Source organism: Bacillus rossius, chromosome 1, assembly GCF_032445375.1.
Source record: "Bacillus rossius redtenbacheri isolate Brsri chromosome 1, Brsri_v3, whole genome shotgun sequence".
Taxonomy (NCBI): domain Eukaryota; kingdom Metazoa; phylum Arthropoda; class Insecta; order Phasmatodea; family Bacillidae; genus Bacillus; species Bacillus rossius.
This window is the reverse complement of record NC_086330.1, coordinates 370,509,841-370,526,944: the sequence shown is the minus strand read 5'-3', so window position 1 is coordinate 370,526,944 and position 17,104 is coordinate 370,509,841. Positions and strand designations below refer to the sequence as shown.

The 17,104-nt window shown below is 40.8% G+C and overlaps 1 protein-coding gene across 1 annotated transcript in view; it reads right to left on the bottom strand.

Annotated features, from left to right (window-relative positions):
- Positions 1–327: 327 nt before the first annotated feature.
- The window catches only part of LOC134528642 (gamma-tubulin complex component 6), a 57,158-nt gene continuing 40,381 nt past the window's right edge, over positions 328–17,104 (bottom strand). Inside the window, exons 12-13 of the mRNA XM_063362442.1 lie at positions 16,306–16,608; positions 328–4,157 (exon numbers count right to left, since the gene is read on the bottom strand). Of these exons, the coding sequence (XP_063218512.1) occupies positions 3,839–4,157; positions 16,306–16,608 (622 nt within the window). The 3' untranslated portion in view covers positions 328–3,838. The remainder of the gene's footprint in view (positions 4,158–16,305; positions 16,609–17,104) is intronic.

Genomic DNA, 17,104 nt, shown 5'->3' with positions numbered 1-17,104 from the left:
AAAGAAATGTCAGTGTGGGTTATATACAGGCTTAGTTCACACACTATACAGCAAGCAATAGAACTTTTAAAAAAAGGAACCTGTTTTTAATATATGTTTTAATAGTCAGTATAGAACTAAATTTTGAACCATTTGGATTTATGTACACAATAATAGCCCATTGTTATAAATAAAATGATAAAAATTTGAGTCATAAAAAAAAAATTCACCGAACAAAATTTTTAGAATCAACACATTAAAATTGTTGCAATTGCATCATCACAAACACTTATATAAATGACATTTACTATTTAATAAATTATATATAAAAAAGAACATCTTTGCATCTTTTGTAAAGATTTAATGAAACAATATTAAAACATTTTACATTTACAAGATACTATACAGCAGAGAAGCATGCACTGCCGAAACACTCAATACAGTATTTGGGCTGATAAACGATATTGCACGTTATTACGGAGTTTGGAACATCTCCAACGTGAATGGAACAGAACGCTTTATGAAGAATTTGTTTCCTTTAAGAAACCACTTGATGCAACTCTGCGTGTTTTGTCCAGGAGCAGAGGGAACCACCAGAGCTCCCAAGCAGGTGAAATCTGGGAAATGGGGAGTCTCTGGGAATCAAAAAGTTGTTTACAAAACTTGTAAAATGCGGGGAAATTTATGTGTAATTCGCAATACTAGTGTGTTCCTTTAAGGTGTGCGCACATTGGCACAAGACACATGATATATTCCACAGTATGTATTAGTTCCATGTTGTCAAATGCATGTACTCCCACTGCAGGCGAGGAGAGAAGAGGCACGCGTCTCGCGAATCTGGAGGGAAGCAAGCAGCGAAGTGCGCAGCAAGCGGTACAACTCTGCCTCCTCGGCACCCTTTGGGCCTTAGCTGCGACATGATGCACCCCTATATGTTCCATAATCACATGGAATACTTTAGTAGATGCCATTAAAAATGTACACATTGTGCATAAAAACACTGTTTTTCGGAAACTAACACCAGGAGAAAAATTATAATGGTAAAACAAAGTGAGGACATTACGGAATTAGTGGGTTGTCCTCGAAGATCTAAAGATAAAAAAGAAACTTTTTAGAGCAATGGAAATATTTTGATGCTTCAATAAATTTGTTCACTGTTCTCAACTAGTGGAAGATTTTTGTAGAACACGGTGGCAGTTCCGTAGTAAGTACCAACGTGTGTGAATCCAAGAGAAATGAAAGGCTGACGACATTCTTTAGTGCTCGCACAGGCCGTTATGGCTGGTCGTTGCCTCCTGAGGTGTGTGCACTCACAAGTGAACCATGATCATGGTGCGCGAGAGTGCAACAAAAAGTGGCGAGCGGACGGACGCCACCACGGAGTCAATTGTCGCCAGCGCGACATTTGATTAGGTGCGCGGGTCTCTTCACTGGTCAGACCAGTGCCCCTGTCTCCATCGCCGGGACTGGACGTGTTTGTGCTAGTCGTGAAATTAAAGTTGCACTCTGCGAAAGAGGTCTTTATTGTGTTTTACCAGTGTCTCCGCTAACCGCCTTGCAGTTGCAGGCACAGGTGGTGTGACGCCTGAGAGCCCAGAGATTCAACGCAGTGCTAGCCGGTGCCCAGGTCACATCTTATACATAGATGGATGTCGTTTGCACGCACAAAAAATTGTCACATTCAGCCTGAGCCGAGCATGCAAGAATCAGCCAACCACCGTGCAAGAAAATCTTCTATAATATCAAACATGTTAAGGCGGGCTTTTTTTTACTAATTGTTCATGATTACATTTAAACATAATTATATAAATTAAATTTGCAAAAACTGTAAATAATATTTGAAAATTTAAAAGTATGCAATTTTTCATAGTGTTCTTATGACGTTATAACATAAAATTATTGTTTGTAAACCGATTTTACAGACAAACCCTCCCCCCCCCCCCCTTTTTTTTTTCCATCCCCACTAATAAAATTTTCATTGAATCAACAATATATTTCACCATGCTAAAATACAAAATTCTTACTACAAACGATTCTAAAAGAAGAAAATATCAATGTTAGACTCTAAAAGCTACACTAATCAAAGTGAATAAAAAAAAAGACATTAATGGCTCAGTCTTAAGTCAGTAACAATATTGAACAAAAATCTAAACAAAGTGTTGAAACTATGTAAAACAAAACATACATCCCATATCAATGTCCTAAAATGTAACACCAATGTGGAAAAAAAAAACAAATGCAAGCATAAAGGGGATGTTTGGCAATGGAAGTTGGAATTTTTAACTAGTGGGATATTATTAAACTACAGGGATTTTAATTTTCTAATACATTTACATGTTATACCCTAAAATAGTTTTAGTGAAATTTCATGATTAAATGTTTTTAATGTGTAATAGCTATATAATAATTTGCTCTTGCCTATCAATTGTGCTATGAAGCAAAAGTGCATTTGATATTTAGTTTTATTTTGAACTAGCTAATAACCCACATCTTTGCTCGTGCCAGGAATATGCACAAACTTTCATGTGTGTAAAATATTTAAATCATAACAAAACCATTTACAAATGACTCTTTAAAGTTATTTTACATAAGCCTTTTTTTTAATTTTTGCTATAGATTAGATTAAGTATCTGTAAAACACACAAAAATACCGGTGTATAACATTTCAATGGAGAAAAACAATGGGATGATAACTGATAGAACTTTACTCGCCTCTTACTGCCCCGTGGCATAAACACTATGAAGTCATAGTAGAATAACGAGAATAACGTGTAGCTAGGCATAATGACATGCTTTACTAACGAATGTCCACATTTATTGAAACAAAGTTTTTTTTTTATAAATAATTTGCACTCCACGTGTAGCAAATTGCACCCTCTAATTTGTTTTGTCAACATATATTTGATTTTTTGCTATATTTAGGACACTAATTTTTCATTATAGACATTTATTTTTGCTAAACTGAATCCATTTGCTGTGAAACAATGATAGAGTGAGATATGTCTAACTACTGGAGCCACATGGCAGCGAGGTGTGGCTCTCGCCGGCCGGCAAGGACGTGCAGGATGTTGGGGTCGGGACAAGGCCGTGCAAGTACTCCAGGCAGAAGAGACTGCTGCTGGCGAGGGCCTGGCACCAACACGGGCCAATCATCACTGACCACGCAAACACTACATACATACACACACTGATTATAGGTTCCATAACAATAGACAGTCATCTTTCGGTAAGCTTATCGATTCAAGGAATCGCAACAAATATTAAAGCAACAGCAATTACGTTCCTGAAAGGTATTCCAGTTGCAATCAACTGCACAATGCACACTAAAAATGAGTTGCTGCATATACATATCTGCATGGTCACATACAGTTTGGGCATTTACACTAGTAATTATGTACACTTAATATCTTTTATATTTTTTTTATGGTTCACTTTTATCCCCGAGATTCCTAAATATGCAAAAAAAATTCTTCACCTTTAGTGTTAGAAACGATTAAAAATAAACTTCACATGTGCATTGCTAAAACTCTTGCATCACTCGGCAACAAAAATTGACGAAATTGTGGATGATTGAGAATATAACTGTAATACAGAATGGAAACAAGTTCACGCAAGGAACACACTAAAAGCAATACATATTCTGTTGCCAGAAATATTAAACGACTGTGACAGCTACAAACTGAACAACTATCCAATTCAACAGGTGCCTGTGAATTGCCAGTGCCTACAGTTGCCATTAGGTTGTGGCACCAAGCGAGAGAGTAGCATGGATATCCACCGACTGATTACCCCCGGCAGCTTGCACGGCTACCAACTGCTCTGAGGCAACGCCGGCGCTACCAACGCGATCGCCCGTGCGTCAGGGATCGCCGCCGTGGTCTACCTGGCCCTCGTCGCCGTAGTAGCCGTTCATGTTGAGCAGCTGCAGCAGGCACAACACGTGGGTCTGGTAGCCGTGCGTGGCTATCTTCACGCACAGGTGGTACACGAAGTGGCAGAGGTGCCGGAAGGCCTTGTAGGTGTCGCCGAGGCGGGGGAAGGAGGGGTGCGTGTAGCAGGCCGCGCCGGGGACTCGCGCCCACTGCTGGCCGCGCAGCACGCCGTGGAACTTGAGGATGACACGGCACAGGTTCTGCAGGGCCACCTCCATGGGCTGCGACTTGGGGTCCAGGAAGCACCTGCAGCACACAACGCTTGTCGTCAACGCATTTGTGAGTATACCAACACTGCTGTTCTTTCAATAAACACAAACCAAAATTATTTCGTAAGGTTCACCTCCAAATGAAAATTCTTTTCAGCACTGTAAAAGTCACTATTTCTTGTTGAATATGATATGAAACACACAATTCAGAATACTCTCCTTTTCATAAACAATTTATGTATTTAAAATTAAAAGCTTAGTAGTAACCTTTATTTTTTCTGACGTACTCTTGAATGTCTTTTTCTTGGACACTTTGGATCTAGTAAAAACCTCAGCGATTTTTTATCTTTAGTTCCATGTTGCCAAATTAAAAATTTTTTTTGTAGGCGGACGTTGCGGGACTTTGCGCCGCCACAAATTTTTATGTACCTAATTTTTGCCAGATTAAAATCAGTATTATGTTTTTTTTTTTCTCCCCTTCATTTAGTTTTACTTCACTGCATTTTTATTTAATTCATTACTCAGTTAGATTTCTTTATGTTTGCTTTGAATCACAATGGTTAAATATATTTACACACAATTTTTAATGCAAATTTAATTCTGTATTAATTTTTAGCTAATATGCTACAGTTTAGTTTGGTAACAGCTCTAGGCTGCTTAAAACAATTATGGAAATAGCTCAGCAGGTGTTTGCGTGCGGACTGTTGGTGCACCTGGATCATGTTGGCGGTGGCAACGCGGAAGAGAACGAGCAATGATGTCGAGCTGACGCTCGAGTCCCGAGGAGGGGCTCCCGCGGCGGACGGTGCATTTCGACAGCCTGGTACAACGACGAGAACAAGGCCTACTGTGACCGATGTGGCCGATCATCGTTCGAGCGGCTGAACAAACTGTAAGTTACGACCCGCAACTGGATTGGGCATGAGGTCCGGAATAATCCCATATTTACTGGTAAGTTTTTTTTACTGAATATTTTCGGTGGCAAGCAAATAGACTGAGATTCCCTGGAAGCCTAAACAATGAGCGAAAGGGGAGTAAGGCCGTGTATTTTGCATGGGAAGTAACTTTTTTTTCACGCGGGTGTATGCAGAGTTTTTGGACAGCACTGGCAGCCGAGTTGTGTGTCGCGCGCACAGGGCAGGTTACATCGTTCACACCGCCTCTAGATTTCTTTCGCACTGGACTTAACATCATGCACATTTTTGCCTAACAACTGTGCAATCTGTGCGGAAAATAACACCCCGGCATTTTGTAAACTTTAATGTGAACTGAAACATTGCCCTTTGTTAGGAAACCTGGCAAGAGGAAATGCATTTTCGTCGGTTGTAAACGATCCTTTACCAGCCTGTGTTGGGTTGTATATTAGAAGAAACAACATTTTTGTTATTTATATAGGATTTATATTTCACTCGAAATAGAATTTAAAAAACTTAACATATTCTATTATTATAAATAATTTTTAACCTAATAACATAAACGTATGTTTTCTAAATGCGTGTCCGGAATGACTTGCTACTGGTGCATCCTTAGACGTGAGGTAAACTAGCCCTGAAAGCTTCTTACTTTCTCTACAGAGCTGCTGACATGCGGGATGGCGCAATATAAACATTGGTTGAACACTCGGTATTGGCATCGTCTGAGATAAATACACAATGGAAGAAGCAAATAGCTATTACAAATAGAGCAAAATATTGTTTGTTTATTCGTCACATTGTTAATACCTTGCATGTTAATTTAATGTTACACAAGTTGTAACGGTTCGTTACATACAAGAATAAAAAGATGTTGCGCCAATTTTAGTTTTGTTTTTATTTTTTTCAAATTAGAATGCTGCACAGACGAATCTAAACACTTTCAATAATTTGCTCACTCATTCCAGTCGTACATTTGCCTGTCGAGAAATGCTCGCAGCTCGGGCGATGAAAATTAAAGAAAACCGACGTCCTTAAGCCTTTTAGCAGCCTTTTAGCAACCTTTTACTGTACCTACATGAAATCTGAGCGGCCTCAAACACTGCCGCACCTGGTGAAAAATCGCGAGCCGCCGAACGCGCCCTCGCCTGGCAGCGATCGACAGACTACTGATGAACTCATGCCACGTCTCCTCCACGCAGGGAGGAGAAGTCACATGACCTCACCTAGAGCTGGGCCGATCACCTATTTTGCTGATCATGCCGATGCCGATCATCTGCTGCCGATCTTGCCGATCTTCTGAGCCGATTAGAGCCTTTCAAGTACCTCTGATTGCACGTTGCTTTTGACGGATCACTATAAACGGTGAAGTATTCCCAGACAAAACTACTTTTCATTGACATGATTACTTAAAAATCACGACATAAATTTCAAGGACTAGCGATTATACAGGTAAGCCCGGAAGGTCTTGTCAAGCTTCTCAGACACCAGCGTGCAGCTGGGTTAAGGCCAAGGTCATGTGACATAACATCTCCCGAGGCTTACTGCGCCTTGGCAGCAGATGGATAAAAATAGTAAACTCCCCATTATTCGTGTTCATTGGGACCCGCCGATGCCCGGATAATTGAAATTCTGTAAAAAAAAAAATAATAATAATAAACTCGGATAATCGGTTAACGGTAAGGGCCGCCTTCGAATTGTTGTCTCGGCTTAAAAAAATACGGCACTGCCTAGCCATTAGTTCACTGTCATTTACAGCAGCCGAAGAGAGAAAGATAAGATCGTGCTGACCTTGTACACATAAATTTTGGGTAGCTCCCCACCCCCAGTGGCGTAGCGTGGGTGGGGCGGAGGGGGCGGGTCGCCGGTGAAGCGGGTTGAGATCTGATCTATGATTCATTCATTACATGTGTCAGACACACTATAATGTTCCATTTTTATCTAAAATTCGCGCACCAACTATTTTTTAATATTTATTTAAAAGAAAAACTGCAACGTTTGTTTGTTTACATAGGAACGGCAACATCGCATCACGCCGCGCCGCCCGGCGCGCGCGAGCCGAGTTGAGCGGCACTCCTTATTATGTTCATTACTCATACAAAATCTTTTGTTTCACGCGTCGGCCCGTGTCGATGCCTCTCTTTCGCACTCATTGAATTTAGTACTACGCATTGTACTGTAAAGTTTGACCTTAACCCAGGGCAAACCAAACAACTTCCGCAAACCGGGACACAGTAAAACTCCTATATTGCCCTGTACCGCGAGCGCAGGTAAACCCAAAAAAATATTAAAACCCAAACTAATAGCAGGCTTAAAAAATACTAATAAGGTTGCGAACAGTGAGAGGAGGCAGCAAGTTAAAAAGACGCAAAATTTATATGACAACATTTAATAAATATATATATATATATCATAAAATCGTTTCATCACAAATCGGCGCATCCATCATAAAATACATACCCTATTACTACTTATAAAAAAATATCTATATAATAATACTAAAAAAATACTTTAACAATTCCCCCAAAAAATTATAATTTGATCATATACTTCGGAGCTCCGAAAATTAAATATAATTACCAAAAAGGCATTAAAAATATATAAGAACATATTAATACAAATACAAATACAAATACAAATATAGATACGCACCGGGCGTATCACCGCTGTAAATACTTATTAACATAGGCAAAATCTAGCAAAAAATTGACACACCTTAACATGCAAATAAATATAACAAAAATTTAGCAAATTACAAATTATGGGTTTACAAGCCCTTCTCAGTTAAGTCATTTTCTAACGGTCGACGCCTTTTTTCTTCTAGGTCTGGCAGGGATTGGGTGAAACACGCTGAACGTAAAATCCCAGTTTCAGTTTTATTAGTCCGTTAATTTAAATCCCAAAAATCCACAAATTATAGTTTCGCACCAGGGGTCAAAGGGGTCAACGGGGCAGGGGCACAGCTGGCACTTACTTGCTTTTTGACGTCGTGATGTCCGGTCACCAAATACACTCGTTTGCTCACGAGTGTTTTTAATGGCAAACCCTTGCCATTATACGTTACCGTAGCTGCAGGAAATTGTACGGATATGACGAATCCTTCGCAATACCGTCTTGGAGTTTATTTCGGCGCACATAATTCATCCTTGGAAAATCCTCGCGATATTCACACACGCCTCACCAAACAACGCGTTCATCGTACCAAAGCGTTCTAAATTATATAAATGAACCCCGTTCATATTCAAAAAGGAACACTCGTATACAGTTACTTCGATGTGGAACCATCACCATGGCCAACCCGCGTTTTACTTCACGTGCGCGCCCGCCTGGGCCTACCAGGCGACTCCGCTCGCCCGTTTCACCTGACGTCACACAATCAGCTGTTCTGCTCGCGCGCCGTCTAGCGCAGCGATTACCAACATATTCGGTAGTGTCCTCGAACTTTCCAGACCAATTTAATAACTTAAAATCTTAAACTTAAAAATAATAAGACTAAACAAGAATTACAAATTTATTTTTTAAAACAACATATAACAAACTTAAATCCAAAATAACTCGTATTACCAGGGCATCCGAAAGATTAATAAAATACGTTAACCATTTCTGCCAACATAAACATTATCAAAGGTAGCAGCTGTAGCACACATGCTACAGTACTGATCTTTGTTTGTTTTAGTGCATCGTGAAGTACCGTTACGCAATCACGCTTTACTCGTATGTTTGTTTCGCGAGAGTTTCGGATACGAAACGAAAGTCATTTTGATTGTGTTTCGATCTTTTAAATACTGTTGAATCTTCTAAAACTAAACATTTGAAACTTTACCCAATCTTTGAACTAGTTTTTGAAAATGAAAAGAGTCAAAGAAAGTGGTGCGGAATTCCGCAAAAAATAGGCTAAGAAAGAAGCAGATGCGAAGAAGTCTCAAGGTGCATTACTGAAAAATTTTAGTTCCAGTTCTGGTTCGAAAGCCACGTTAACGACTTCGGTGGCATCCTGCAGCAGCGGAAGTGATTCCAGTGTAAGTAGGTATATGATTCCTCCATCTAGAATCATGCATGGCCTAGAATTACTCCAGTTATTTATTATTATTATTATTTATTTATTTATTTATTGTTTACAAAAGTTACAATATTTCTTACATTAGTCTCGCAAAACCTATTCACCTAGGTTTGTCTGCGAGTACGGAGTCACACTCGTTCATTCATCTTATTTTATAATACACTTAAAATTGCTCTAATAGCTGTTTGAACATTGATTATTGTTTAAAAAGTATGGAGTATATTAACATAAATTACATTGAGTTAAGGTACATCTTTTTAAGTTTACGACTGAATTTTGTCCTGCTACTTGAATTTAAAACTTCAATAGGGGATGTTTTGTAAATCTAGTAGTAGTCTAGGAATATATATTTTTTTTTTTTGTTTTTGGATAACTTTATTATTTATGGTACCTGTCATACAAAGATAACATAATTTTTCATTTAGCTCAAAAATGGCGCCAACGATTTTTCTCAAATTTCTCGTCATTTTATCTTTTAATAACATCTATAACATGGCTTACTCAGTCAGTTTTTACCGGGAAACTCTAAAAAAGGTAGCTGCCATACAAAATCAATTTTGATTGTAAATTTTCCTATAAGCCCGGCAAACCGCGCCGTCACCAAAACCACTTTTGTTTTGTGATAGATAAAATACTTATTTTAAATTCGAACGTGTCCTCCGGCCAATATTCATGGGAATACATAACTTATTTTACAGGTACAAGAAGAAGACGTACCTGCCGTCGCAGTTGGAAGTAGTTCTGGTCCCACCACAGAGCAGGGTCAAGACGAAGTCGACTCATCAAAAGTACCTCAAGCATCTAGTCATAAGCCTGCAGAAAAAGTGAATGTTGCCAAAGAAGACATAATTGAAATCGTGCCTTCTGCTCCTGCCGAAATCAGAGATGTGAATCTCGACGATGTAGGTTGCTGGCCTTCTCCTATGACCGACGAAGTAAGAACGCTTCTAGTATGTCGCGGATCTGACTCAGTACAGCACATCGATTCCAAATTTGCTGATGTTGTTCGCTCAGGGACTTCAACGAAAGGCGGTACCCGAAAACTAACCAAAGAGTGGTTCTACAAACCATTATCTAACGGCGAAAAGGTTCTCCGAACATGGATGGTGTACTCGCCTTTGAAGCAATCCTTGTATTGTTTTTCTTGCAAGCTGTTTGGCAATTCCTGCTCTAACTTCGCATCTGAAGAAGGATTCAACAAATGGTGGAAGCTAAATCCAAGAATTGGAGACCATGAAAATAGCCTGGGCCATGAACAGAGCTTCTTGAAATGGAAGGAGTTGGAAGTTCGCCTGAACTGTAAAGCAACCATCGATCAGAAACAACAAGAAGTTTTCGAAAGTGAGGAGAAGAAGTGGAGGGATGTACTGTACAGGATGCTGAATATTATCCAGTTCTTAGCCAAACAGAATCTGGCCTTCAGAGGACATCGAGAAGACATTCGAGGAGATGATAGTGGCAATTGCGGGAACTTTCTGGAGTTAGTGCACCTCCTAGCTAAATACGACCCTCTTCTAATGGAACACCTGACAAAGATAAAGCTGGGAGCAAGAGTCTCAGTTTCGTATCTATCTCCAGAAACCCAGAATGAATTTATAAACTTACTGGGACAGCAAGTTCGATCCACCATCATCCATCGTATTCAAGAAGCTAAATATTATTGCGTAATCTTCGACAGTACACCAGACATCTCCCACAATGACCAAATGAGCCAAGTTCTGCGATACGTATATATCGAAGGAGAAAAAGTCGCCGTGGTAGAATCTTTCATTGACTTCTTCGAACCAAAAGGAAAAAATGCAGAAGATCTCAGCAACGATATAATCGCGAAGATAACATCAGACGGACTGGACATACAGAATCTGAGAGGACAGGCTTATGACAATGCTGCCACAATGTCAGGGATCCACAATGGAGTTCAAGCCCGGATTAAAGCACTGAATCCGAAAGCTATATTCGTTGCATGCACAAACCACTCACTAAACTTGGCTGGGGTACACGCTGCTTCTGAATCAGTGGATTCCGTGACGTTTTTTGGAACTCTGGAGAAGCTGTTTGCCTTCTTTTCCGCATCAACTGTTCAATGGAACGCTTTGGTTGCCGTCACAGGGCAAGCATTAAAACGAGTCACTGAAACGCGCTGGAGCGCTAGACATGGAGCTGTCAAGATGCTTAAAAATAAGTTTGAGGTAGTTCTTGAGGTACTGGAACAATTAACAGATTCATCTCAAACTTCCGAAACAAGATCGGGAGCCAGTCTTCTCCTGACAGCCATGCAGTCATTTAACTTCCTAACTTTTCTTGGCTTTTGGGCTGCAGTGCTACCTGAAGTAGATGACGCATAGATTTACCTGCAGCAACGAGGACTAAGTGTGGATAAGTGTGCTCAGAAACTCTGCGCTTTGAAAACCCTCTTAGTGGAAAGTAGAGACCGTTTCGTGCAAGAAGCAATTGACTTTGCTAAGAGACTCTGCGAAAAACTCGGAATCGAACTCAAAACGAGAAGAATTCGCTGGAAAAAACGCATGCATGGCGATGAATCTTCTGAAGATGCAGCTTTGTCTCACGAACAGGAAATCCGTCGAGAGATTATCGCATCATTCGACAAGATCATTCAAGAAATGACGACTCGATTCCAGCAAATTCAAGAAATATCGGACAAGTTCGGATTTTTGATGCCAGCGAAACTTTTGGGCAGCAAGTTCGAGTGTGATCTTTCCCATGTATTAGAAGACATCGACAAGGACGAGTTTCAGATGGAGCGGAAGCATCTTCAGCAGTTTGTTGTTGTTGCCTGTTCTGAATCAGAGGAAGATATAAGTGGTAAAGGACCACTGGAGCTCCTCCAGTTCATTCAAAAACTGAATCTCGGAATTTCGGTTCCAAATATAGTCATATTGATTCGTATATATTTGACTTTGGCGATTAGTGTTGCAAGTTGTGAGAGAAGTTTTTCGAAGTTGAAGCTAATAAAAAATTACCTCAGATCTACTATGAGCTCCGCTAGACTATCAAACTTGGCTATATTGTCGATTGAACAAGAATTGGCTGCTAATATTGATTTTGACAAAGTTATTTCTGACTTCGCTGCTCATAAGGCCCGTAGAATCCGCTTGTAAAACCGCTCATCCTATTTTAACTTCAATAAAAGGTACCTCATTGCATGTGAAATTTAATTTTAATTAAGCACCTATAGAATGGGGGCGGCAAAATGGGTCTCCCGCCCCAGGCGCCGAGATGGCACGCTACGCCACTGCCCACCCCCCTCCACCCCTTCGACCAGCCGAATGCCAGACAGACACGTCACTCGCCAGGCGCCTGCCGTGCGTTGGCGGGCGGAAAGTAACTCAGCAGCACGTGAAACAACATTCGAACAAACGGGAGACCGGAAGCAGAAGTCAGGACATCTCCCTCAAGTTTAAAGAGTGACAAATGTGACAGTTGAAAAAGGGGGGGGGGGGGGGGGGCGACACAAAGGGTCGGTACAAACAGCGTTGCAGATTTTGGCGGCCCACGCGATGGCTTGCATTGTTTGCCGGACGCCGGCCCGCGTGACGTTAATTTTAAGCGCTGACAATTTTAGCTTCTCTTTTTTTTCTGCACTTTTAACCCTTTCATTCCCTCTGATACCATATGGCAACACAAATTTTAAACCTCTCTTGTGAATAAAAATATAAATAAAAATATAAATATAAAGGAAATTCTGTTTTCCAATGGTTGCCATATGGCCACATCCTCAAAATGTATATAAATTTTATTAAATTTCTTTTTTTTAATATAATTGTAATTCTAGATATATATTTATCCGTATTTTACCGAAGAATATTTTTTCTGTTTTCAATAATTTGTGAATGAAAGGGTTTTAAATCGTCCCGGATTATCCGATTCCCGTATTAGCGCGTCACGGATTAACGAGGTTCTACTGTGGGAAACAAAACTCTTCATCAACCAGGTTTTTATACAAAAGAAAGTTAAGCTCTATTTCCCGCTAAACAGGATAAGAATATTAATTTCGCTAAACAAAACTTTCAATAGGCCATATTTAGCGAGAAAAAACTAAATAGATGAATTCCCGAAGAGTAGTTGTTTACTAACCACAAAACTACTAGCGCCATTAATCCGTACGAATTCCGTCGCGCGACGCGCGTCACTCTAATCTCTGGCGTCACATAACCAAACCTAAACAACAGTCGCCATTCGCCATTCCGGTAATATTAACCGTAAATGGTAAACAAATACATAGTTTTCGGTTCGTAAATGATAAATGACTTTGCAAATAGTATAATGGAAAATTATTTTACCGAAAGTACCGTAAATATACGTGGAAATTGATACTTAGGTATGTAACTGTTCAATGTTTATAAAACTTACGGTATTTGTTTACTTTATTGGTATATTTTTTTTGTGTGTGGTTAGTTTTAAATTATTAAATCCTATTATTTTTCCATGAATAATCAAATTTTCTTCCCGAAAAGTACCGTAAACAAACATGGAAAGTTGTTAGGTATAGGTAATTATTCAATGTTATAAGTTTGCAGTAGGAGACCAATGATTGGCTCAAATAATCGGTTACGTTTTGCCTATCATTATGATCGGCAAAATTAACAAAATCGGCCGATTACTACGATCGGGGATCGGCATCGGCCCAGCTCTAAGTCCTCACCGACCAATCACACACACGCTTCATTCACACTACACATCACAAGCCAATAGGAAAACAGAACACACATTGAAAACAGTTTTCTCTCCATATAGCCAGGGACTTTACACTTTCCTTCTCTCTCCCACACCGTGAGACAGCAGTTATCACTTAGTTCCCACGACCAGTGGTGAATCACAGCTTTTATCTCGGTGGGGAAGCACTGTTTCTTTCTCACTCGCACTTAAAGGCCTCTCATGCCTCTCTTTCTAACCATCACACCAGACACAGTCCCGTGTTCTAGAATCATTCAACACGTTAATGAAAATTAAGAACAGCAATCATAATACAAATTACTTGGCAAAATTCAACTACTTATTATAAAAACCTGAAAAAGTAGGCCAAAACAGGCAAAAATCCAGTACAGCGACTTATTTGTGAATAATTACATAAAAAATAGTAATGATTGAAAATGTCTGTTAATATACAAGGTACATTCTTAAAACACATAGCAAGTGAAATATCAACCCTTAAATACATGACAACGGTAAAAATATTCTTACCAAGACTTTTTAAGAAATGTTTACATTCATGAAAATAGTTTAAAAGAAAATTATTTAACTAGGAGGGCAGGGTCTTGCAACGTTACAAAGTGCCATTGTCATTATACGCGCACGGAGATAAAAATTCACGTTAAAAAAAAATTGCTGCTTCCAATATATGACCTCGCTACTTCAAATCATGCCGTTTATTTATCTCGTTTCTTCAAAACCACACTAATTGAACAGCGTTATTTTGAAAAGCGGGTGTAAGTTTTTTTTTCAATATGACATACCTTTTTGATTAAGTTATAAATATGAGAGGTTATTCTACATTGAAAAAAAAACATTAAAAAATTTGAAACTGCACGAAAACGTTATCATAAAAATATTTCGGAAAAAATCACAATTTTAAAATGGTTAATATGAAGATTATGAGCTGTATTTTGTCCAAGTATAGCCTTTATATACCTCTATAATGTGTCCAAATTTCATTCAAATTGGTTGAGCCGTTTTAGAAAAAATTATTATTTTCTGTTTAATATTTTTTTTTTTTTTTTTTTAAAAAAGCTTTAGCTTTATTCAAAGACCAAAATAGATAGCGATAAAACTTGCAGGATTAACATATCTTATTAGTACCAACATGAAAAGATAACACATTTTTCTGGGGCCAATTCACTATGCTTAACATCCTATGTCCTTTAAAATGAACTTTCCAAATGTTTCAATATCAAATGCTCTACCAATTATTTGCACAACCTGAATGTAGGGCTATAGCAAGCTTGAATCCTGACGCACTGCAGCTGTGCCACTACGTTTATGATTCCAGGAGCAAGGCACACTACAGTTAGTAAAAATCTAAGAAATTAAAAAAAAAAATTAAATATGTTTTTTATTTGCAGAGGCATGGTTACTACTATGTTAATGGATAATCAAATATCAATTTGTGGTATGTGATGCGCACAAACGAAAAGTGTTTGATGGAGGAATTGGAATATCTAGAACCCAATCGCTCAAGACATGAAAGGCGTTACGTGATTGTTTGTCCGTTGTCCGGCGATGCCCACGGGATATACTGCAGGCAGGAGACTGACTTGAGACAGTGCATCACGCACCAGGCTCCTGGCCAGATGACAGAGGAAACACCGACAGACATCAGCCCCCAGGTGTTGAACCCGACACAACTGCTGTTCCTGCACTCTGGAGACAGATCTCTGCCACATCCACCTTGCAAGTTCTATGCAATCATCTAACACAATCATTGAGATGCCTTCCCCGGAGTTTGCTCCTCGACTTGGGAGTTTCCTCACTCAGGAAGGTCAGGTCTCTGAGAATGCCTCGCCACAAGATAGCCGATTCGTGAGAGTCGTGGATGCCGAGAAAACTGCCTGCTTCGCGGGGTTCCCCACCAGAACATGCACGCACGAGGCTGACACTCGCTACAAGTCCTGGCGGTTTCCGATGGAAGGCAGTTTATTGTGCCCAAAGATGATTTCACTTTTTTTTTCTGGTCAAGCCAGCCACACAATCCCGCAGGAAAGCGTCTGAAAACAAATGTAGGTGACGTGTCTATAAACGGACAGTTTAGAATAGTTAACCCTTCAAGATGGTACGCATGAAAATATATGGGAGGCAGAAAGCATGAAACGGACGTTTGCCTTGGTCGAATGAGCGGCAGGCAGGCATGCAGTTCTGGCAGGAACAAGTTTCGGTGAAGAGTCCTGCAGGTGACATATCTGGCCGTGAAGAAGAGCAATCAACGGGGAGCGAGCGCAGATCTTATTGGTGGCACATGTTGAGTCGAGCGCTATTAGTGGGCGATGCCATGGCCATGAGTAAGGGTGAAGAGGTCACTCTCGCGAGAGTTGCGGTGCGTGGCACGGCACGCAACAGGCAGGCAGCTGCACACCATGAGTAAGGGTGAGGAGGTAACTCTTGCGACAGTTGCGGTGCGTGGCACTGGAATCCAACAGGCAGGCAGTTGCACACCATGAGTAAGGGTGAAGGGGTAATGCCACAGGTGGGCTGGTGCTCACCTCTGGAGGACCTGGCGGAGGTAGAGGGCGTGCAGGCGACACAGCTGGTCGAGCGTGCTCGCTCCCTCCAGGCCGCGCTGCAGCTGGGTCCAGCTGTGGTGGTGCACCACGCCCAGCAGGTAGCTCTGCAGCGCGCACACCACGTGCATCATGTCGTGTCGCCACAGCTGCACGCTGTGGTACTGCGGGGACGCGAGCAGCGCGCCTCGGTCCAGCCGCACGCCCTTCAGCCAGTGGAAGTCCTGCTCCATCACCCACGAGATGCGTCGCAGCTTCAGTAGGAAGCCGAACACAGCGTTGTACCTGCGCAAACAACACACGCATACTTGCCACTGTCCACACACCTGCAAGAACCCAACAGGAAGCACCTCCAACATCGCAGTAGAAATATCAATGCATAAAACCACAGGACTTGAGTAAAACCTTTTTGTTGCGACCAAATTTATTGCGACCACCTCTCTATTACAACCTGATTTCGAGGAACCGTGAAAAAATTGCCGAAAATCCGAAGAAAATCGGACAGAAAATAAGTTTCATGTGGTGAGTAGCGTGTTACTGCGTTTCTCTTGCCCAGTGCTGTACTGCGGTAGGCAGCGCTTATCTAAAAATAGATACAACTTCCTGTCGACCGCTGTCAGCGCTTGACAACCCCCATTCCACGTCCCTTTAACGGCAGGGTGCAGATAAAGGTTTTTGTGACAACGTGTGAACATGGTAGTCGGCCGCTCGTTCGCCCTTTCTCACCCTCTCCCCGTACCGTGCGCTGCGGCCGATCTCGGATGCTGCTTGTACTTGTTAA